The sequence below is a fragment of the Rhinatrema bivittatum genome, chromosome 13 (assembly GCF_901001135.1).
Source record: "Rhinatrema bivittatum chromosome 13, aRhiBiv1.1, whole genome shotgun sequence".
In the NCBI taxonomy this organism is placed as follows: Eukaryota; Metazoa; Chordata; class Amphibia; order Gymnophiona; family Rhinatrematidae; genus Rhinatrema; species Rhinatrema bivittatum.
In genome coordinates this window covers 71,960,292-71,984,868 of record NC_042627.1, presented here as the reverse complement: position 1 = coordinate 71,984,868, position 24,577 = coordinate 71,960,292, and the positions used below count along the sequence as shown (strand labels likewise).

General features: G+C 42.6%; 1 protein-coding gene and 1 long non-coding RNA gene across 2 annotated transcripts in view; one reads left to right on the top strand and one right to left on the bottom strand.

The window, feature by feature from the left end:
* SLCO3A1 (solute carrier organic anion transporter family member 3A1) overlaps positions 1-24,577 on the bottom strand; it is a 262,588-nt gene that overhangs the window by 222,817 nt on the left and 15,194 nt on the right. Inside the window, exon 2 of the mRNA XM_029575820.1 lies at positions 9,724-10,189. Within this exon, the coding sequence (XP_029431680.1) occupies positions 9,724-10,189 (466 nt within the window). The remainder of the gene's footprint in view (positions 1-9,723; positions 10,190-24,577) is intronic.
* On the top strand, positions 3,653-8,061 carry LOC115075447. Its single transcript, XR_003852514.1, has 3 exons — positions 3,653-3,717; positions 4,795-5,023; positions 7,952-8,061. It is a non-coding gene; the product is annotated as an uncharacterized LOC115075447 (long non-coding RNA).

Genomic DNA, 24,577 nt, shown 5'->3' with positions numbered 1-24,577 from the left:
AGGGAGCTGGTGTGTGTGTGTGAGAAAGAGGGAGCTGGTGTGTGTGTGAGAAAGAGAGGGAGCCAATGTGCAGAGGGGTGTGTGAGAGAGAGAGAGAGAGATGGGTAGCCTGTGTGAGGTGTATGCTTGAGAGAGAAAGGGAGCATCTATGGGTATATGTGCAAGAGAGAGAGAGGGAGCCTGTGCGAGTGAAAGAGGGAACCTGTATGAGAGGATGTGTATGTGCACGAGAGAGAGAAAGCCTGTGTGTGAGAGAGAGGGATGGAGGGAGCCTGTGTGAGGGGCAGTACTGAGAGAGAGGTCAAACTAGGAATGGCGATAGAGTAGAAGGGGGAGGGGAGAGATAGTGGCAGCTAGAGGAGATGGGGTCTGAGAGAGAAAAGTGAAAGGAGACTGGCCAGGGGAGCGAGAGAGAGAGGGTGGAAGGGATACACTTATAGTGAACTAGGGAATTTCTACTCAAAATATTTAAAAATCTACATCTTTTAAGTAATAACTTTTTTCTGTATTAAATTTAAATTAATTACTTAAAGACTAACATTCATATTGTGTTATTTTGACCAATATAAATAATGCAAACTTTTCCAGAATTTTAATTGTGTGTGCAGGATTCCCCCAGGAGTATTTTACTGTATCCACCACCACTATAGCATGAGCAGTCGGTACGTCTTAAGGTTCTTCTCTTTCCTCTCTATACTTGTTCTTTTGGCATGCTGATCTCCCCTCGTGGCTTTCAGTGCCATTTTGATGCTAATGAGTTTCAGTATCTACTTCTCTAGGCAGAAATTCTCCAAGATTCCAGTCCCAGATCACAGCCTGATTATCTGACATTGCTGCCTGGATGTTCCACCATCATCTTAACCTTAATGTGGTCAAGATAGAACTTCTTATCTCCTCCCTCACCAGCTCCCCCACAATCCACGTCCATTCTGCCCTCTGTCTCTGTTTTCTACTCTTCTTCCCTATCCCCTTATCCTGTAACCTTAGGAGTCATCTTTGACGCCTACACGCACATCCAAAACAGTGCATCGTTTCTTCCTCCGTAACACTGCTAAAACCCATGCCTTCCTTTCTGAGAACGCTACCAAACTGTTCACCTACTCTCTTCTCACCTCACACTTATGCAAGTTACTTTTCGTGGGTCTCCCACTGAACCATCTTTCTCCACTGCAATCTATTCAAAGTTCGACTGCACGACTTATCATCCTTCAATATTGCTGTGACAATGTAACTCGTCTTCTGATGTCACTACATCGACTCCCCATCCACTTCCATATACACCTCAAGCTTCTTTTATTCACCTACAAATATCTTCCCTTCTCTCTCCCTACACCCTCTCTCATAAACTCTGTTCGTGGGGGCAAGTCTCTCTTTTCTGTGCTCTTCTCCACCAGCAACTGAGCTTTCCACCATGCTTTGCCATATGCCTGGAGCAGACTTCTGAGCTGCTGCATCATTTATTTATTTATTATTTTTATATACCGACATTCAATAAGAGATAATCACATCGATTTACAATAAGGTACATCATGCTTCCTTTCTGGCCATATTCAAATGCAGTCTAAAAACACACCTTAAATATTTTTCCTACCATAAATACATTTCCCCTAGACTCTTGTTTGTCATGTATGTTTGTCTGGATTAGATTTTAAGCTTCATGGAGTATGGACTGTCTCTTGAGTGTATCTGTGCAGAGCTGCCTAAATCTAGTAGTGCTTTAGAAATGACAAGTGGTAATAATAGCGGTAGTAAAAAGAAAAAGTTTGCATTCTTTAGCTCCAAATACTGCACTAGTGTACATTTACGCACAGCACCTTGTAAGGTTGCACAATGCCTGAATTGACCATACAATGCCAGCTATTGTAAGCACTACCAGTAGGAAAGTGCACCAGGCTGGGTGACCACCTAATATGTTTGCCCACCAAAACTATTCTATAGCAGAAAGATCTCCAATCTTGCATAATTTACTCTTCCACTCTCAGGGTGCTATTCTTGACAATCCAAGGGCAGGTGGTGTTTTATTTATTTATTTGTCTTTTTTATATCGACATTCGATTTGGTATATCACATCGGTTTACAGAAATAACTCATGGTATAATATGACAACGATGTCATTATTATTATTACATTTTAACATAGAAACTTAGTTAAATAGATTGGAACTTTTTGATTTACATAGAAACTGAGTAACTTAACAGATGGAATATGCTTGAATTACATTGGACGGTTGGGGGGGGGGGAGGGGAGGGCATAGGGCAATCATGTGGTGTTATTGGTGCATGGGTTGGAAGGCTTTCTGGAATAGTTAGGGTTATTCTGAAGACCAAGCCTCTGGAATCAAATGATGCAGGAGAATACTTTCCCCGTGAAGTGCACAGGGAAGCACTGGAAAAGATTTCCTTTTCTGTTGTTGTTTAATCACTGCTCTATATGAACTCTTAGTAGAGAAATCCCAGAGTGGTTTTCTTTGCCTCATTAACAGGAATAATAGGGCTCTAGATTGTGTTTTGATGACAGTATCAGGCATGAAAGTGCAGTCTCTTTATTAATTTTGTGCTGTGGGAATAGCCTTCCCCCTGGATTGCTCCTCTTCCTCGACACCTTACTCCGGGACGTCTTCTGACTGGGTTAATGGTAAGTGAAATATCGCAACACGCACACTCTTTGGTAATGAATGTGTGCAACTCCAGTGCTTGCCTCGTACCACTAATGGACTTCACTGCTTAGAAAACCTCAACCGTCTCTCTTACTAGATTTTGCTTGTAGCATGCTTTCCGAGTGCATGGATTTTAAATAATTATTTTTTCGTCAGCGTGTTGGGAAGTCTGCACCATAAGCCCTACAAAATGAAACTTACGGACCCAAATATGAAGTGAGAAAGTAGAGGGGGGGGGGGGGGAACATGAGAAAAAAAAACCATTCAAATACCTCAAAAGGTATAAATAATGCAAAGAGTTCTGGAACAAGGTGATCATGAAATGTGGCTTCAAGAGGGTAGAATCAGGAGTAACAAGGAACTATTTCTTGACAGAAAGAGTGGTGAATAAATGGAACAACCTCTCAGTGCAGGTGGTGGAGGCCAACGCAGTTAACACAATCCAGGAAATCATGGGATGAGCACAGAGGATCCTTAGCTGCGAGAATATATGGATGATGCCTGGGATCGGAAAAGCTCTGTGGTGTTGCAACAAGAACGGGCAGAGTCGATGGGTCTTGTGCTCCTCATTGTCTCTGCAATAAAATAACCTAAAGTGTGATCATTCGCAGGCTTTCATGCCGTCCAGGTTTTATAAACAGGATATTTTTTAAAAGCAAATCGTGTCCAGGACGTACCGTGTGATGCTTCAAAAACTGCACAGAAATGTAATAATATGCACCTTGTATCAATTGCCAATGCAACCTTTTTTTGAAATTCCATCATGCTCAGAGGTTGGTCACGCCTCACCACGCACAAGGAATCTGATTGGTTTGTAGGTTATGATAGATTCCAATTTCCTGTGGGGACAATAAAGCTAGTTGAAGTCTGCATTGCAGCAATGGCCATTTTGGCTGTGACATCACAGCTAATGTCACACCCACAAAATGCCCCAATCAGGCATCACTCTCTGTGATGTAATCTGTGACACTGATCCCAGGAATTCAAAGTGCCTTACAGGATGGTAATGTTTTGAATCTCAATTCGAGGTCTTATGAATATATTAAACTAATTGGTGCAGGGTGAGTTTTACTACGTGACATGTGGACTTTCAGAATTTTCTGCACTATGCAGCGGAGATGGATTTATTTTGAAAACAATGCAGCGTGGGAGATTTGAGAGCAGCCCGCATTGGCTGGGAAGACGGTATAGTAACGAATATGTAAATGGTGCTGGGAAGTGGAAGGCAAGGGTTGATGGTTTAAAAAAAAAAAATGTCATTTTACCAGCAGGAAAATAGAGACAGAACATTTTTTTAAACAAACTCAGTAACAATAGTTTTAAAAACTTCTTTGCAGGAATCATGTAATTCCATTTTATTAAGGTTACTAACAAAAGCAAAAATAAATAGATACATTTCCAGCGTGATCTACTCTTTGACTGCAGGTTTCACCGACTCTGGTCCCTGAACACTCATTTTTCAGAAGATAAGCACTGACTGAAACCTCAATGCCTGTTAAATTTCACATTCCAGCAATTCTTACCTTAAGGGCAATTGGCAAAAAAATGGTGTAGGAGGATTACATCTAGTTCAGAGTTTTTAACAATTTATAGATAATTTTCATAGTTATTCCAGACCTCAACATGTTGCTAACTGTACTTAAAATTCCAGAGCGCTATTAGCCCATATACCATACTGGATCCAGACTCAAAATACAGATGTTTTTGCTCACTTGCAGGGGTTTAGCTATTGGTGGGCCAGAGGTGGATTATTCTCTTACTGCATTAAAACGTTTGTCCGGATTGTTGTTAATTCGTTTCTAAGTGATTACGAACAGACCTCGCACATGGTTCTGATAGAAACTGCCCCAGGCTCCTGAGACCTTGCCCACAGATAGCAGCAAAGGCCATTGCTTGAATACTTGAAAAAGGAGCACATCTGTTGAATGAATAAACCCATTTTTGCCTGTTTCAACAGCGAGTCTCTCCCGAATGATGATGATAATAATCGATGGAAGTAAAGAGTTCCAATCACAAATGTTGTTTAATGTTGCAGACCACCAAATGTATCTTTTAACAGTCTAAATTTGCTTTCAAAATAAAATTTACTAAGGATATCCTTTTCTGTCTGATTTCTATTTTTTTTTTTTTATCATCAGGTAGCATCCTTCTACTTTTTGTGTCTGCCACCCAATCACACCCTCAGCGAAGGACGAGATCATAGCCCGAAGCGCCATGAGCCCTCATTTACGGCTACCTAGGATTTTCTCCCTTATTGTTAATCCTGCTCCCTCACCTAGCTAGCTCAGCCGTCGCTGCGGCAGCCCTTCTGGCAGAGGGGCGGGGACCACGACTCGCTCTGGAGCCCAGCACACACATGCTCTTAAGGTAATCTGCAGGTCTGCTGTCCAGCAACGGCTGAGACTCCTTCTGGGGGCCCTTTGAATGCCTTGGTGAAAGCAACCTAGCTCCTGGCCTGTCTGGGACTCTAACCCAGAACCAGACCAGCCCCACTTCACTGGTAAAGTCAAATACACTATTTACAATTTCTGAAAGCTTCTCCTACTTATCCACTCCCGCCACACTAGACCTGGGTAAAATCAGGGATACTGCTGGGCTGATCACTGCAGAAAACTGTATCTGCAGCATCCCGATTCATGTAAATAATGAACATGGCATATAAACAGGCAGAAAGTAAAATCAAGCAAAGAAAAACGGGACTGTGGCCTGAGGAAGTTGCTCCAAGACTCGCACATTGATAGATGATGCCTCCTGCTTTGGTAAAAGAAGTAACTGATCTTCAGATGAAAAGGAACGACCCAACAGAAGAGTCATACAGCTACCAAGGGACTTTATGAAGAGGAATGACGTCGGTCAGAGCTTGACGCTGGGTATCTGTGTCTGCTGGTTCCAGTGCCAAACGCTAAGCAGCTATCCAGCAAGGTGACTGCAAGCAGGAAAACTATAATAAGGTTAAAAAGTCATTACGTGTGCTTGCCTGTGACATTTCAGCTCTCAGAAGGAGGTTTAAAAGATTAAAAGTTTCATACACCGCATAAACAAAAAAGAGAAATCTATGACCTAAGGAAGGGTCAATCTTAAAACAAACTGCTATTTAGCTTCAAAAGGATAAAGAGTGGCTCAGTCGTCAGAATATGAAGCGTAGGGTTCACTAAGCTCAAGAAGATCACCACCTGGTAAGGTTCCAGGTAAAACTTGAGGAAGCAAGGGAGGATATGTATGAGAAATGTGTGGCTCTCAGGGAACAAACGCACAACTGCGTACGGCAAACTGCATAAAGGAATGAAAACAAACCAAGAAACCGAGCAGCTCTGGAGAGCTTTCAAAGAGACGTAATGACATGAGAAAGGTACTGATGATCTTGGAGAAGAAGAAAGTAGGAGCCATGGGCAGGAGTTTAGCTTCTTCCTCCTGCAGTGTCGTCTTGGCCCTTCCACTAGCTGCTTTCCTGTTCAGCCCCTGGATGCCCTGCCCCCCCCCCCACCGAGGTCATCTCAGGTCAGCCTGAAAAGACAGCCCACACCTACGAAATGGCGGCCCAAAAGGAGTTGCTCTTTGGGGAGCATCTTAGGTTGTGTCTAGAAGAGGGTGGAAATGGTTGAGCGAGAGGGGGCCATTGCTTTTTTAGTCTTTTGGAGATATAAGAGGGAGTGAGAGATATTCATCAGGACCTCTAGAGCAGAGAGATTTAGTACACGTGAACTGTTTAAGGTTTTTTGGTAGGTAGATTAAGATTTCATGGTTGCTATTTTGGAAGGTTTGTACATTTTTTGTATATTGTTATTAACCGATATTATACAATGTTGCATTGATATAATTGTATTGCATGCTTATTATGTTGTATAACTTTGCCCAACCCCTAGTGAGACTGCAGTTACACTGTTACAGTATGTTGCATTTTTGTAACTTGTTGTTAACTGCTTTAGGTCAATTTTTTATGACTAATGCGGTGTATAAATATGAAATAAAAAGAAAATATATTTGTGCACCTTGCTGAATTATTTGCATGAACTGTGACTGAACCCCTGGAGCTTATGAGTTGACCACTCCTTACTCTGAACCTTGAGTTATCTGGATGTACACTTACATGAATGCAGTCAAACTTGGAGAGTCCCCACAACAGGTTTCCATTCATTCAAAACAAAGCCCTCACATTCCAAACAAATGTGAAAAGATATGAAATGATATCTTTGAACCAAAAAGGGAAGGCGGCCTAACAATAAGACCCAGGCAGGACAAGGCAGTCATGACAAAATGTAACGTTTTGAGATGTGTAGAAAGCACGGCAGCTTTAAATGAGGATTTTCTAACCTAGCTTAGAAAAATGGTTTCTTTAGAGTCTGGGCTCAGATTTATGTTTTGCATGCACAGGGAACATCCTTAGCAGTTGGGTCCTATGATAAGCTTGCTGTAACAAGGCCAACACCTAAGAGAGGAATGAACGAGTCGAACGGATGAAGCTAGAGCTGATCGAGACCACCTGTCAGCATGGTGGCGAGTCGTTAAAAGACAGAATAGCTCAAGACGTATCTCAAAGAGCAGGGATGCCTCTGAAAGCCTGATCCCTGAGTTACCAAGTGGTCACTTTTAGCAGCTCGGGAACCTGAGCAGGCATAGCAACAAAGACGGTGGGGGACAGAACCACATCCGTTCCCCGTCAGTGAACGTGAATCCTGGATATGGGGCATCCAGAACACAGGCAACTGGCCAATAAAATGTTTCTCACCAGCATAAAGCCGCCCACTCCGAAGGGAGCTGCCTCTTTATTTTATCTATTTATCCTTTCCAATCTTGTCTAATAAAAGCACCAAGCGACTTACAAATCAACATAAAACAATAATCTCAGTAAAATACAGCATAATATTAAATTTAAAAAATAAACAAATAAAAATTAGACAATAAATAGCTAAACATAACTAATCCTAATAAATTAGGATAAGATAATTCTATATACAGCGAAAGCGACATTATATTATACATTAAAACTTTACTGAATATTCTTACCACAGGGCTGCATCACATAAAAATACCCAATAAAGCTCTACAAAAAAGCCATGTCTTACACGTGCAATACTGAAAATTGCACAACAGCTCTCAGATACTTAGGCATCGTATTCCACAATACTGGTCCATTAAGAAGAGAAATCTCTTTTTCTAGTTTCTACATATTTTATATCGGTATGGGAAGGCAAGTTGGGCAGAATGGAGTTTCCCTGGCTGGCGCGTGTGCCAGTCTTATCTTATATTTCAAATACTCAGCACCTTAGCTTATTCTCTCTTTCTTGTACTCTGCAGGGTATCTCGGCAGAGACCCAAGAGGAAAACCCTGCACGAGGCCGCAGGACGCACAGGCCTCAAATCGTCACTTCTAAAGACCCTGCTCTAGGAATTCACACTGCAGAAGGAGGTGAGCTAATCGTGCTGAAGAAATTGCAAACTCCCACAATTGTGCATTCTAGGCTTTGTGCCTGATAAACGTGGCCTTTGTGTGGCACAGAATTCCAGTTTAGTTGGCCTGATTCTGACTGTTTAGAAAGAATCTGTAGTTCTTTAAAAGCAGCTTGAGTTCTTCCCTTGCCAACGGTTTGCATTCTTGCTTCCAGACTAACATACAGCACATAAAGTCCGTAGGCTTTGCTGATGGACCTTTTTTGGGTGGGGGGGGTTGAGCAGTTTCTTCCTGCTTCTTTGGGTTTCCAGCTCAATCGAAAGCAGGGGAGCCTTCATTTGCAAATACACAGCAGGTTTCCCCTTCCCCTTCCCTCTCCACACCCACACCTGTTTTAGATCCCCTCCCAACTTGCTTTTAGTCCGGTCACTGCAGTGACATTCCTCAGCCGGAGGGCATGAACCAGGGCTCCTTCCAGAACCCTGCAAACACAGGCCCACAATCCAGCCACTAGGAGTCTTGCATAATAGGTATGAACCTCGTCCCTTCCAGGGGCTGTGAAGGTTGCGTTCCCAGCCCTGTCCCTGGTCAGTCCAGGGGGGAAAACCCAAGCCACGAATCAGACCAGGTCCCTCCACAAGATATTTATTTATTTATTTATTTAACATTTTTCTATACCGATAGTGCCCAGCACTGCCGCTGGATCTTGCCAATGTACTCCTAATAAATCTTGACAACCACTTGGACACTTAGGAATGAGTAAGGGCAGTCTAGATGGGTCCTTATGGTCTTTATCTGCCGACAATTCTAAGCTTCTGTGTTTCAGGGACCAGCTCAGATAAAAGCTGCCTGCTAAGTGTGCCCACTTCATTACGGAAATCAAACCAAATAACCAAGAAGAACGCATCGATCTCTGCAGCATGAACAGCAGAGAAAACACTCAAACTCATTTACAGTCCCGGACAGTAGGCAGTACTTTGCAGGCGAGAGGGAAATGCACAGGATTTTGTAATCTTACACTTGTCTCTGATGAAGCTTCAGTTATTTGCAGATGTTCAGATGTCCTTCCTGTGGCAGGGACACACACACACAAATGCCACCGTAAGACCCCCATGGCGGCAGATAGTACTGAAAAACGCATCCACGTTATTTACTTTATTATTCTATATTTGTCACGCAAAACTTTGACAGCTAAAGTTGACTTTCATGCAGCATGTAGGTTCAAAATCGTGATCAATAATGCATTACAGCGTTTAGATAGGTTTTTGGATCGCATGTTAGGAGGGGTGCTAGACAGGTTTTGAGTTGTTTTAGTTGCTGTTTGTTAAGTGTGCTTTATCTAATCTGTTTAGCATGGCAGGTCCTTTATAAATATGTCAAATAAATACATATTTTCCAATTTCTCTTACCACTAGATACCAGAAGTGCATGCATGTGCTACACTAGGGATATTAGGGCTTCTATGCCCCTTCTCCAACTGTACAGCATGATATGCTTTTCTTGCACCTATATTCATATACACTACACAAAGTAAGGTAATGGAATGGCTCCTAATAACCTCTACTGTATTTTCTACACACATTTAAACATTTTTGCTACACCGTTGCTTTAAAAGAAAAAGGCATGCCAATGGTTTGCAATCAGAAATAATCAAATAATTCAAAGTTTTTCATCCTACCGATATACAGTGATGAATCTTTTCTCCTCACATGGTCATCGATATAGGAGACGCCCAGTGGCTGCACCGGCGTAGCACCAATCCCGAGTAGGACCTGGGCTCCAATAAGAAGTAAGTACATCATGTTGGTGGCAGTCCTATTCCTGCAGATAAGATCCGGATCTGGTCCTTGATCGTTGGCAGATCCATTGATAGCGCAAACGTCCCTTCCTTCTGCCGCCCATCGTATCTCTCCTGACTCGTACTCATACTGGTGCGTCAGAAATTCAGGCAAGGCTGAAAGCAGAGCTCCTAGGGCCATCACAATTCCGCCACATCCTATTAAGCGTGGCCTGTGGCCCCTGGCTCCAAAATAACTCACAAAAAGAATGAGAGCCAAGTTCCCAATTTCAAAGCTGCTGGCAATGACTCCAACATCCGTACTTTGCAAGTTGAACCTTCGCTCCAGGGTCGTTAAAACGCTTACCTGAAAGAAAAAAAAGGAATACAACAATGTGCTTAGGATTGGAACTTGCTCATTGAGGACAGGAAGAATTTGTCCTTAGTACAAAAATATCTTTAATATAACATAGGAAGAAGATGCTGCTGGAACCAGAAATAGTGATATCATGAGTGCACTAAATGTAGATAAGACAAAAGTCACCAAAAACAAAATAAAAAACTAACAAGGTAGAATATTATATAAACAGAAAACATAATTCACCTATTAAAAAACCTTGCTGCACAAAAACACTCAAGCAGCAACTTCTAAACATCAGTCCTTCCTACATGAAACTGGCACTTGGCTAAAACAAGTTTATAATGTCGCTATCCCCAATATATTTATTGGTCTCTTCAAGTCACAGAGTTAATGCAATTTTTCCAAAAGAATTTTTAGATGAAATTAAAATACTTATCAAGCAATGCTGTCTCTCTTCCAGTAAGATAGCCCTATCAGTGTTTCACTCAAAAAGCTGTGGAAAAATATTTTCCAGTTACAAATATATGACCTTCACATAGTGCATTTTGGGATATAATCATCAGCTGACATTCAATGCCAGCTGACATTCAATGCCAAGAAGTGGCATTGAATGTCAGCTGACATTCAATGTCAGCTGACATTCAATGTCAGCTGACATTCAAGGCAGCTGACATTCAATGCCAAGAAGTGCAAAGTCATGCATATGGGGAATGGAAATCCGAATGAACTGTATTCGATGGGGGGAGAAAGGCTGATGTGCACGGAGCAGGAGACAGACCTTGGGGTGATGGTGTCTAATGATCTGAAGTCGGCGAAACAATGTGACAAGGCGATAGCTAAAGCCAGAAGAATGCTGGGCTGCATAGAGAGAGGAATATCGAGTAAGAAAAGGGAAGTGATTATCCCCTTGTACAGGTCCTTGGTGAGACCTCACCTGGAGTATTGTGTTCAGTTCTGGAGACCGTATCTCCGAAGAGACAGAGACAAGATGGAGGCGGTCCAGAGAAGGGTGACCAAAAAGGTGGAAGGTCTTCATCAAATGACTTATGAGGAGAGATTGAAGAATCTAAATATGTACACCCTGGAGGAAAGGAGGAGCAGAGGTGATATGATACAGACTTTCAGATACTTGAAAGGTTTTAATGATCCAAAGACAACGACAAACCTTTTCCATAGGAAAAAATCAGCAGAACCAGGGGTCACGATTTGAAGCTCCAGGGAGGAAGATTCAGAACCAATGTCAGGAAGTATTTCTTCACGGAGAGGGTGGTGGATGCCTGGAATGCCCTTCCAGAGGAAGTGGTGAAGACCAGAACTGTGAAGGACTTCAAAGGGGCGTGGGATAAACACTGTGGATCCATAAAATCAAGAGGCCGTCAATAAAGAGTGGGTGGCTAGCCAGAATGACGGCTACTGCCTGGAGACAATACCCTTATTCAATAAACATACACATGGTTACTGTGACTCCAACATCGCTCTAAGCTACAACAGCAAGAGGAAATGTGGAAAAAAGGATTTGCACTCACAAAGTGGGGAGTAGCTGGCTTGTTACGGCGGTTACTACCCCAAACCAAATAAGCCTGATACTTCACTTTCAATGCATATCCAGCATAGCTCTCTGCTTCAACGGCAGGGGAGAAGAAAACCTGATACTTCACGCATATCCAGCATAGCTCCCTGCTTCAACAGCAGGGGAGAAGAAAAACTGATACTTCACGCATATCCAGCACAGCTCTCTGCTTCAACGGCAGGGGAGAAGAAAAACTGATACTTCACGCATATCCAGCATAGCTCTCTGCTTCAACGGCAGGGGAGAAGAAAAACTGATACTTCACGCATATCCAGCATAGCTCTCTACTTCAACAGCAGGGGAGAAGAAAAAAGGATTTGCACTCACAAAGTGGGGAGTAGCTGGCTTGTTACGGCGGTTACTACCCCAAACCAAATAAGCCTGATACTTCACTTTCAATGCATATCCTGCTTCAACGGCAGGGGAGAAGAAAAACTGATACTACAAGCATATCCAGCATAGCTCCCTGCTTCAACAGCAGGGGAGAAGAAAAACAACCAATAAGGGCTGAATAACACAGTCTGGGTAAAACAAATAAGCATGGGTGTAGCTTGCTTATTGCGGCGGTTACTTCCCCTACTACCCATAACTAATCAAGCTTGATATTTCACTTGGTTGCAGCTCCATCACTGCTCTCTACATTAATGGTGGGGGTGGAAGGGAAATAGAACCAAAGAGCTAAGAGAAACAGATAAGTATGAGAAAAAAATGTGAAGCTTGCTGGGCAGACTGGATGGGCCGTTTGGTCTTCTTCTGCCGTCATTTCTATGTTTCTATGTTTCTATAGGAATAGGCAGGCTCCAATTGTATTTTACATGGCCATACATTCTCTGACCTACAATCACGGAACGTGATACCACGATTGCCTTAAATAAACGTGAACATTATTGGATTTTTTTTCTTTAAACACAATCACACTCTTTGGTTTGAATGATAAGCTTGATTGGTATTCGCTGTCATTTTTTTATGGTATTTACTGATAGTGTCAACAAAATTTTAACATGATTGACAGTCATTTTCCCACCATCTGTCTCTTTAAAAATAGCATCTTGAGGCAACATTCGGTGCTAAGTGGCCATATAACACAGAATCTTGCACTAAGATGAAGACTTAAACCTGCCTATGGCTAAGGGGGGATATATTAGAGGTCTACAAGATTGTGAAAGGACTTGAACGGGTAAATGTCAATCAATTATTTACTCCTTCGGATAACATAAGGACTAGGGGGCAATCTATGAAGTTAGCAAGTAACACATATAAAATGAATTGGAGAAAATTCTTCTTCACTCAATGTACAATTAAGCTCTGGAATTCGTTGCCAGAGGATATGGTTAGGGCAGTTAGTATAGCTGGATTTAAAAATGGTTCCTAGAGGAGAAGTCCATAAACTGCTATTAATCAATAGGGAATAGCCACTGCTTGTTGCCGGCATTAGTAGCATGCGATCTATTTAATGTTGGGTACTTGCCAGGTACTTGTGACTTGGATTGGCCGCGGTTGGACACAAGATGCTGGGCTTGATGGATCCTTGGTCTGACCCAGTATGGCATATCTTATGTACTTATGTAAGTCTGTATCATGCTACCCGTATTAGACTATACAGAAGCAAGTCCATTCGATTTTGTCAATGTTTTACAGTGCATTGTTAATCAGCTTCTTCATCAATTTTACATTAGTATAAATTATGTTTTTTTGATAGGCTTGTCAAGAATTCTTTATCTGGGACATGCAGATAGTTGTATCACCACTGAAGAAGAGGTGTGAAACCCTGTAGTATAGGGATTTTATATGGACTATCTCATTTCCAGTAGTCACAAGAGGGTTTTTTTGAGATTAACGTTTCCATCCGTTACTTAGCAGTTTAATTTGCCTCAGAAAAGTAATTTTTAAATCTTGTAAGTCATGGACATAATGATTTTATTTGCAAAATGTAAAAAATGGAAACATATACACAAGTGAGCTTCAGTCATTTTAATGACCTGATGATTATATCCCAAAATGCAATAACTGGGACATAGGTCATAGCAGTACATGAAGGTAATATATTTGTGATTGGAAAAGTTTTTTTCCAGTTGAGTTTTTTTGAGTGAAATCCTTTTGGTTGGTATTCTGTAACACGTCACTCTGTAGGTTTCTTCTTTAGGGAACAGGTTTATTTGCGAAACAATGACGGATATTGTACTGGAAGAGACAACTTTGCTTGATAAGTATTATATTTATTGTGTTAAAAAATCTTTTGAAAAAATTGCATTAACTCTGTGACTGAAAAGCCCGATGATTATATTGAGGAAACTGACATTATAAGCTTATTTTTAGCCAAGTACTGATTCCGTGTATGAAGGGCTACTGCTAAGAAGCAGCTGCTTGAGTGTTTTCGTGCAGTGGGGCGGTATTTTAGAGGTAGACTCAACAGCACTCTTAGATTATTCAAAATAAGGACAAAAACTGCACTTTGTCTCTTTTACACCTGTATATATGTGGTCCCCTTAAAAATAAGACACATCAGGCAAGGATAGAGGCATGGTGAGGAGAACATGGCATGAATGTTAAATTAATAGGGCTGCTGCTTCCATTAGGTGAGCTAGGCAGCTGCCTAGAGCATTAAACTATGGAGGGGAGGTAGGAGCACAAGTTGACAAAATCCCCATCCAACTGGCAGCTGAAACTAAAAGAGAGGCTTGAGGCCGAAGATGAGACAGAGGCCAAAGGCAACTGTTAAAAAACACATCCCCACTGGCTTCAGCCAGAGGCTGAAAATGAGAGAAAAGCCTGGGACCACTGGCAGAGCCCATCCTGAGAGAGGCGAGGGGGCGCCTGGGGGTAAAGGGGGCACAAGATGGAATGGTTGTCCTGGGCACCTAATATCCTTACATCAGCTAACCTCCAGTCCTCATGGACACCAGCCTTCTCAGGTTTTCAGGATATCCCTAATGAAAAGGCACGCGATAGATGTGCATGCATGTCATTTCAGCTGTGTAGTATGTAAATGTATCTCATGCCTAATCATTAGGAACATCCTGAAAACCTGAACAGATTGGAGTCCATGCAAACTGAAGGCTGCCGACCCATACAAATCAGTTGAATTGATATTTGCTGGAGAACCTACACAAAAGGCTTTTTATCCTGCTAAAGCATGCAGTTGAGCCTCGCTGCACGAAGTATATCCTACGTATTACTGAAATATGGCAGCACAGCAGGGTGCTGAGCAGTAACAGAGCGCTGAAAGCCACACAACAACTCTTAAAAAAGTTCTTATGTGAATGCACAATGAGAGTGGTTTATGCTACTGCAGCAAACGTTATCAGTCAAAGGGAAAAAAATAAGTAGTAATGCAGCTGGGCTGTTGCTATTTATAAAGATTCCTATAGCATGGCAGTGAAAGATGAAGGGTTATTTCCAGTAAAATGTTAAATAAACATACATTTAAAATCAGATCTGCAACCGATGCTGACTTCAGACACAGCTCAACTGCTTACCATAGCAAATTATCATCGCAGGAATGTGCCTTGCTTGGTTGTTTGGAGCCTACCCATGAAAACAAAACACCACCTAGTATTTAGCTATCACTGCAGTGACCATCAGGAAGGGGGAATTGTTTCATTTCCTGCATAAACCATGCTGGAAAAATAATATCATCTATGTAAGACTATGTTTGTGCTGTTGGGCCTGGCTGTATTTTCTTCCCTAACCATGGTACATAAGGCACAAGGAGGGTAATTTCCAGTGGCCATGGGCAGCTCGCAGGCATTCTGCACACAAGGGCTGCGTCACAGCAGCCCGGTGCCAGCAGGGAGTCTTTAACCCATATACGTAGCTCGTCTGCGGGCAGGAAATTCTTCCGAGGACGTTCGCATACATACTTGAGAAAAATACAAAAGCATGTGTCCGAGTCTAAACCCCCTGCCCAGATCCGCCCCCAGGAACGCCTCTGCTCAGTTCACGTAAACCCATGTGCATACAGGACAAAAGCCCGTACGTTTACCCGCATATCGGGCGGACAACTGTATAGCATGTTACTATATAACACCTGTGGGCATAGCACCTTTCTACCTGCAGAAATTCCTTTGAAAATTACCCTAAAAAAAAAACACCTGCTACAAAGGCGTTTTCCCACTGTCCACAGCTTGTGAAGACATCAAAGAGAGAGAATCCATGTTCTGAAAAATAAGAGGTCCGTATTCAGAAGCATTTAAACACATAGCTCGGAAGTTATCCAGCTAAATCAATATTTGGGAACTTAACCGGCTATGTTTTAGCCATCTATCTTAACAGCCAGATAACTGAGGGCATTCCAGGGAAGAGTTACGTTAGCTGGTTAAGTTATCCGGCTAACTCCAGTATTCAGAGTTAGCCAGCTAAGTCTGGTCAGGCCAAAGAGCTATCCTAAAGTTAGCAGAATAAAGTTAATTGGCTACTGAATATACCTCCAAAGTTAACCGGATTAGTTTGTCTGGCTAACTTTGCTGTCCTCTAAATAATCCAGATCATTTTATAAGGCAGTGCAAACTATCTAATGGCAACCACAGCTTGCTTAGAACAGATATGAGCAATTCTAAGCCTTAATCACTGCTCCCTTATTTATATCAAGCAAGATAAGTGTCCTGTTTGGCAGAAATGTGGTTCATCTGTGTAGAATTTAGTTGTCCACTGGGAGCTGGACTCTGACCCCTGCCTCATTTCACATAGGGTCACCCAACAGCTTTCCGCTGAATATGGCTCAGCCATTACCAACCTGAGGAAGGTCTAAACCAGCAACTTTCACCTTTTAATATGAAGTACATACTGAAAATCTATGTAAGGCCTATAATTCTAACACAGGGTAAAGCATAGCCTTTGCACAGAAAAATGCAACAACCCTCTTGCTGGAGAACGTACACAACCCTCTGGAATAAGACCATAACTTTAATTATTACCGCTCTACTCTAAGCTGTTACATCGCAGCATATCTTTGAGTCAAAAAATGTAAGCAGCCTACAACCGGAATCTGTCCTGCCTGAATCCTAAGAATGCCGTAAGCTGCCTTGAGCATCATTCGGATAGGCAGGCTAAAAATCCAAGACTTTTAAAATTATCTCTAAATCGATTACCATTGGGCACCCACTATAGAAAAATCCCAGTCTGCTGTTCTCAGAAGTGTTTCACAAGCCAGGTCCTTCCACTCAGCAACTGAGGGGCAGTCCATCCCTCCACTGCACCAGATTTTCCATAGGTTAAATCAGCACTCCAAAATGGAGTGATGTGGTTAGGTAGGTCACATGACTGCAACAAATTCCACCAACCAGCCAACCAGGACCTCTAGATTTAATAATCACATACAGTATAAAACAACTAGCTAAAGGGTTCTGATCCCCTAAGTATAAAAAGTAGTACCTGTCTCTGTTGTAAGAGAGATCTTGCAGTACTTCCTAGATTGGTAGACGCCTTGCCTTATTCTTGGCGAGTGTAGGGCCACAGAGTAAAAGAGTCTTCCATATTTGCCAACATGGACTACTTTCCAGGTTATGCACATTGAGTGTTTATGAGATTAATTTGTACACAACAGCTCTAGTTTAGTTAATTCACAAGCTTGGGTCAGATGCTAAAAACCAGACCTGTTGGGGCTACTCAGAAATCAGACTGACAACTCTCAGGTTAGAGCGCTTGCAATATGCATCAAATTGCGGCTTGCAGCTTACATATACAATAATTATACTGCATTGATTTGTATGAACATCTTAAAGGGTGTCACTATTATTTTGGACGTGAAATCAGAATTCCAAAATACATGGAACACATTTTAAGACCCAACTGATAAACTCCAGTAAAGTGTTGAGAGTTTCAGCAAACTGAGATAAAACTTAAGTTCTCCAGTCAATGTCCCAGCCACAGTAATGTGCAATTATTTCAAAAACGGCAATCTGGAAAGAAAACGTGTCTGAATTAATGCTAATTACAGAGGAGCACGACTAATCCAGCTGCTAGTCTGGCTCGATTCACTCGCTCGTGAACCTTAACAACAAAATAGGTGAGCAACAGCGCATCACTGCAAGACAGAATTTAATGCAAACGGTTTTGCAGATCAAAACCTCTTAAACAAAATACTTTGTGGATTAATTAACACAGAATTTACACTGATTTCGAAGTCTATTTCAAGAGGGCTGGCCTAATTAAGAGCTATATGATGCAATGCAATATACCTGTGGGGCAGTCTGGGACAAAGAAAGCACCAGAAGACATCGCGAGAAGGCTGCAGTCATGCAGCAGGTGCTGCCAGGCAAACTATCAAATTAGCTTTATTTGTCTATCTGTATAAATTCCATCCTTGACATGGAGGTCTCTGTCCTGTACCCACCCCCATATTTTGCAAACCGCAGGGATAATAACTTCCAGCATCCAGTGAGATACTTGATTTGAATGAAAAAATGCTGTAAAGGCAGCATGGAAATGCTGCCCCCACCCACAAGTGATCCGAATTTCTCTTTCTACACTAAAAGACCTCCGACAGCAGCGTTATTCTTAGGCTAACAAGACTGCAGCAAAGCTCAAAGGTAGGGAGACCTTTTAAGCACGTAGTCTGAAGAAATTTTCATCCAAGGGGGAATAACAGCACAACCACATACGGAAATGAAAGCAGTAAATTTCTCAAGCTTACAAATATGTCATTGGGTAATCCCTAAAGGATATTCAAAGTAGGGCTACCAAAATGGTACCCGGCTTGCCCTGTGAGCCATACACAGAGAGACCAAGGGGTCTAAAAGTGCACAAGGAAGAAGAGAAAGGAGGAACAGGATGAAAAATATTCAAATATCGAAAAGACTTCAATAAGACACGAGAAGGCAACGTTTTCTACAGAATGAGAAGCTCAAGGACATGGGGGTCATCATGTAAAATGGGTTGGAGGGAAGCTCAAAAATGCTATGTCAGTGAGAGGGGATGGACCCCTGGAACTGACGTCCCCCAGCAGGTCTGTGCATGGCCACTTTAATGACGGATGCAGTTTTTGTCGTGGGCTCGTACTAATGAGCACCAGGCACTATTAGCACATAAAAGCTAAAGTTTTATGGGTTAGCGTGTTACAGGAGCCAAACCGTGGCAGAATTCAAGCATGCATGAGACACGCCCAAAGGTGACCATGCACTAAAACCACTTTTTCGCATGCAAGTCGTTATGCACTTTTCGCACTGCATGATAAAACGGCAATTGATGGGCGATTCACTAAACGTTACCACGCACATGCAACAAATATCTTCAACAGTGCGTGCACGCTAAGCCATAAAACCTTAGCTTTTACGCGCTAATAGCGCCTGGTGCTTATTAGCCTGAGGCTGCGACAAAAACTGCATCCGTCATTAAACTGAGTGTGCACAGACTTCTTTTCCTCACAGCTTAGACTCCTTGGTGCAAACCGATATAAAAAGTAAGCTTGGCGCAAGTGGCTAGTTGTCAATGCCGAGGGCAGAAGCTGGAGAATGTCTTGACCCCAGGAGAGGAGGAGAAAGAAGGGAAAAAAACATGCATCTCAGATGTGGCATTAGAAGGTGTTTCAACCAGTCCTGGTACATCCATTCCACTGATGCCCAGCCGTGCATCAGAAGGACACAGCCCCATTTCCTTCATCAGTAAGCCCACCAACAATGCAGTCTGTTAGCCAAGCCCTTGAGATTGCATTCATACTAAAAAGTTAATACTTGGTCTAAGGCAGGTTAAATTTTAAGCCTAGGCGAGCGTATACTCGCAGACCTCCTTGTGGACGCCATTAGTGTGTGCACACAAGGGCCTTAGTGCAAAGAAAGCTGTGAATTGTGCAAGCTAAATGGCCTTAGCATGCATTCTGGTGCATATGCCCCAAAAGGATCTTAGCAATGGAGGAAACCACTGATCTGTGAAAGCAAAGAGAGCGAGAACAAATGGACAGACTGAGAGAACCAAATAATCCTTTTCTGCTGCTGTCTTCCATGTTTCTATGCTTTCATCTTTCTTTCTCTCTGTCTACAAGATGTGCCTTTGAAGGCCAAGACCTGGAGGATTTTGACAAAGGTTATGTTTTGATAAAACGCTGCATAATTTATAACAAATCCATGATTTACTATGCACATGCTGCTCTTGCACATTAGTTTCAGAAATGCAGTAGCTATGTACATTAAATATGGACACGAAACGTACAGTTTGTGCAGTGGATTTAAAGTAACAAAAGTTAAGCAGAATATTCTGCTATACTCTAAGAAAGCTGATTGGTTGGAGCACAGGGCACTTGCTAAGCCACTAGTACTTGCCAGGTTCTTATGGCCTGGATTGGCCACTGTTGGAAACAGGATGCTGGGCTTGATGGACCCTTGGTCTGACCCAGTATGGCATTTTCTTATGTTCTTAAATACCCTGCACTGTATGGAATGTTTGCATCTACTGTTTCTTTTTTGAAAATTTCAGGGTGGCACCCCGAGAAAACAAAGGCAAACACATTTTTACTTCCAGTAAAAATAATCCCCTGAAAACAGGGCACATACTATAAAGTAATACCCTGACTGGGTAAAAAACTTTCAGTTTCGGCTTAGAGCGCCATCTTCTCCAGATAAGATATGGAAATGACCTAATATGAGAGGTCCCAGGAGACAGGAGATAGAAGTTCATGTCAAACTTCTCACACTACTACTCAGTGTGATCTTTCAGGAGACTAAATACACAGTAGAATCTTTATGGGTGAAAATTCCATGTGTGTTGAGGTATAGCGGCGGGAGTATACTACTGTCCACCTGGCCAAAATGAACAGACAGACAATGAAATGCTGATGGAAATTAGAGAAACTAATAATTTTGGCAGCACAATAATAATGGGAGATTTAATTATCCCAAAATTGACTGAGTAAATGTCACATTAGACATGCCAGGGAGGTAAAGATTCTAGATGAAATAAATGACTGCTTCATGGAGCAGCTGGTCCAGGAACCAATGAGAGGGGGAGCAATTTTAGTGCTTTACTTAAGAAAGGTTCGGAGAGTAGGAGCAAGTATTAGCCACACAAACACGGAGGGATGGCCAGAGTTTCACGTGCCTCCGCCTGTGTATACACACATACCTTTAAATTCAAGGCTCAGCTGAAACTTTGTACTGTCCATGGCAGCGTATCAAAACTATATTCTCCAGGAAAGGCCATACTGGCTTTGCCTGGAGACTCTGCAGGCTCCGATATCCTTTTATCGCAGCCACAAAGACTCATCCAAAGTTGATGCTGACGATGGGCTGGAGCTTGAGACAAATAAGTAGCTTAAGTAATCATAAAAGCTTAAGTCCTAAATTTTTGGATAGTTCTTACATGGGCCTAAGACAACTTGCAAAAAACAAAAAAATCAGTTTTCTCAAGAACTAATATTGTTGCTAAGACTCTGCACTAGAAAATATGTTTAGAAAACACAGGAGAGGAAATGGAGCAACACAGACAAGGTCTTCTTGCCTAGCTCCTACCGGGTTTAAGAAAAGCATCTATGCCCAATTTTATAAACATGCACGTGCATATTATAAAATCCAGGGTCGGCACCTTGCATGCGCCAAGCCCTAGGGGAACCTTAATGGCTTTCCCTGTTTCCTCCAAGGCCAACATCGGAACGGCCTCGGAGGGAACTTTCCTTACGCCCCCCCCCCAACCTTCCCCTCCCTTCCCTTACCTAACCCACCCCCCAGCCCTATCTAACCCCGCCCCCCCCATACCTTTGTTAGGCAAGTTGCGCCTGCCTCTGGGCAGGCATAGGTAGCGCGCGCCGACCAAGTGCCGGCACGCGATCCCCTGGCCTAGAGGCCCTACAGAGGCCTCTGGCCACGCCCCCGCCCTGCCCACACCCCGCCCCTTTTTTCAAGCCCCGGGACATGCGCGCATCGCCGGGCCTACGCAAAATAGGCTCGGCGCGCGTAGGGCTTTTAAAATCTGCCCCATAGTGTGTTGGTCATAAGAACATAAGAAAATGCCATACTGGGTCAGACCAAGTGTCCATCAAGCCCAGCATCCTGTTTCCAACAGTGGCCAATCCAGGCCATAAGAACCTGGCAAGTACCCAAAAACTAAGTCTATTCCATGTAACCATTGCTAATGGCAGTGGCTATTCTCTAAGTGAACTTAATAGCAGGTAATGGACTTCTCCTCCAAGAACTTATCCAATCCTTTTTTAAACACAGCTATACTAACTGCACTAACCACATCCTCTAGCAACAAATTCCAGAGTTTAATTGTGCGTTGAGTAAAAAAGAACTTTCTCCGATTAGTTTTAAATGTGCCCCATGCTAACTTCATGGAGTGTCCCCTAGTCTTTCTACTATCCGAAAGAGTAAATAACCGATTCACATCTACCCGTTCTAGACCTCTCATGATTTTAAACACCTCTATCATATCCCCCCTCAGTCGTCTCTTCTCCAAGCTGAAAAGTCCTAACCTCTTTAGTCTTTCCTCATAGGGGAGCTGTTCCATCCCCTTTATCATTTTGGTTGCCCTTCTCTATACCTTCTCCATCGCAATTATATCTTTTTTGAGATGCGGCGACCAGAATTGTACACAGTATTCAAGGTGCGGTCTCACCATGGAGCGATACAGAGGCATTATGACATTTTCCGTTTTATTCATCATTCCTTTTCTAATAATTCCCAACATTCTGTTTGCTTTTTTGACTGCCGCAGCACACTGAACCGACGATTTCAATGTGTTATCCACTATGACACCTAGATCTCTTTCTTGGGTTGTAGCACCTAATATGGAACCCAACATCGTGTAATTATAGCACGGGTTATTTTTCCCTATATGCATCACCTTGCACTTATCCACATTAAATTTCATCGAGAGAAGAAATAAAGACGAAAAAATTGTTCGGAGTGTACGATATTATAAGGGTCCAAAAGCACTACTTCTGAACATCTTCATGTGTAAATCTGAACAAAAAACTTCTTTATTCAGCCAGCAGAAATCCAAATAGCAATCAAAGTTCTATTCAGTCCATAAATATGGGTCTCCCGACGAAGACCGTGTTTCACGTCTGGCTGCATCGGGAGGGACAGACAAAACGTATCCATGTTTGGATATCACCTCGTTTTTTTAAAGCAGAAGCTGGATGGTTCAGATATACTATGTATGCCAACGTATGCATTTTTTCTCAGATATGCGCTAATTTAAAATATGCTGAAACTCCTCTGAATAGACTGGCCCAAATCAGACTTGCTCATATTTTCTGAACACTAAGTTTAGAGAAACTTAGAGAATTACTCTCTGGATGGAAATTATTATACTGTACCATGCTATGTTTATGCCATATTTTCTGCAGTGTCATAAGACAAATTTATTGCATTAATATTACAGGCTATGTCTGAAAAGCTACCATTTTCATGCCTGGAGGCTATGCTCTTAAGAAAGGCTTATATTTAATGTAAAATATATTTTACCAAGTACATTTGGAGAGTCTGGACACCAGGAGACAGGTCTCCAGTGCTACAGGGTGTGAAATAATTGCCTAGTATCTATGTTCCCCTTGGCAATAGAAATGCACGTTTCATGATTTGCCGATATCAGGTTCCTTGAGTTTCCCCTGACAATCTTTTAGACCCTGCTTTTGCCCGAAATGTTAAAAATGAATTAGTCCCGATACCATCAGAAAGTCTAGAGGAAAGGACGTTACGTGCCAGAGTGACATGACATGAAGGAAATATCAAACCTCAATTAGTTGCTTACAGGAACTACATTTCTTTAGAGAGAGTCACAGAGCTGTGGGAATCATATTGATGTATAGAAACATATCTTGGCCATGCTGGAGATGCCACCAAATTATCAGACCAAACGTGGGCCACCACGCGACATTCCAACAATAAACAGTATGCCAAAACATTTTCAAATTACTTCATCATCCCTCCAAATATTGCCCCATCCGAGTTGGCCCAAGGCATCATTTCTTTTATCGCTGATAATCCGCACGATTCCCCACGCCTGAAAGTGAGACTTGGCCGATTAACTTAGTTAACACTCGCCATTTTAAACTTTTAGTGAATTATATTTCTTTAAGGCCTCACGAAAGACGTGAGATTTACAAAGTCTTCCATTCAACCACGGGACAGGCAGGGTAAGCATCCCCCGCAGCTGCCGTGCCAAGGTACTGAGCCCTGCAAGAATGCACTGCCCATGGCATCGCCAACTCCCATTATTCACAGTGGAGGTGGGGAGAGGCAAAGGGACAGGAGATTAAATGCCAGATTAAAGGGAGAGAGAGAAGGGTGAGGAACAGAGGGCAGGCAATGGAGGGGAAGAGGAGATGGGGATGAGAAGAGGAGGATGGGGAAACCTGTGCTGTTTAACATATTTATAAACGGCCTGGATAAGGAAACGCGTGAAGTGATCCAACCTGCAGGCGACACAAAAAACTATTCAAAGTTATTGAAGAACTGAAGCGGATTGTGAGGAGCAGCGGAAGGACCTCGTGAGACCCAGAGCCTGGGCATCAGGTTTTCAGGACGTCCACAGGGATAAATCTGTACACTGCAGGCCCAGTATATTGTATATTAATTCTGGATCTCCTGAAAACCCGATGGGCTGTGGGGTTCCCAGGACAGGTTTGGGTGACACCCACGATGTCAGTTTGATTTGATACTTAAAAAAAAAACCCACCGACTACTGCAATCACCAATATCTGAACTGAGAGGGTCAGAAGAATATTTTTCGACAAGGGTTCCTTAAAATCAGCTCAGGCTAGCTCCTGATACATTAAATATTCCACCCCACCCCCTAAAAAAAACCCCAAAACTGGGGCCTCCCAAGGTCCCCACTGCTGCTTCCCAGTAACTCTCAAGGTCCCAATGACCCTTACCCTCTGCCCTGCGTCTGGG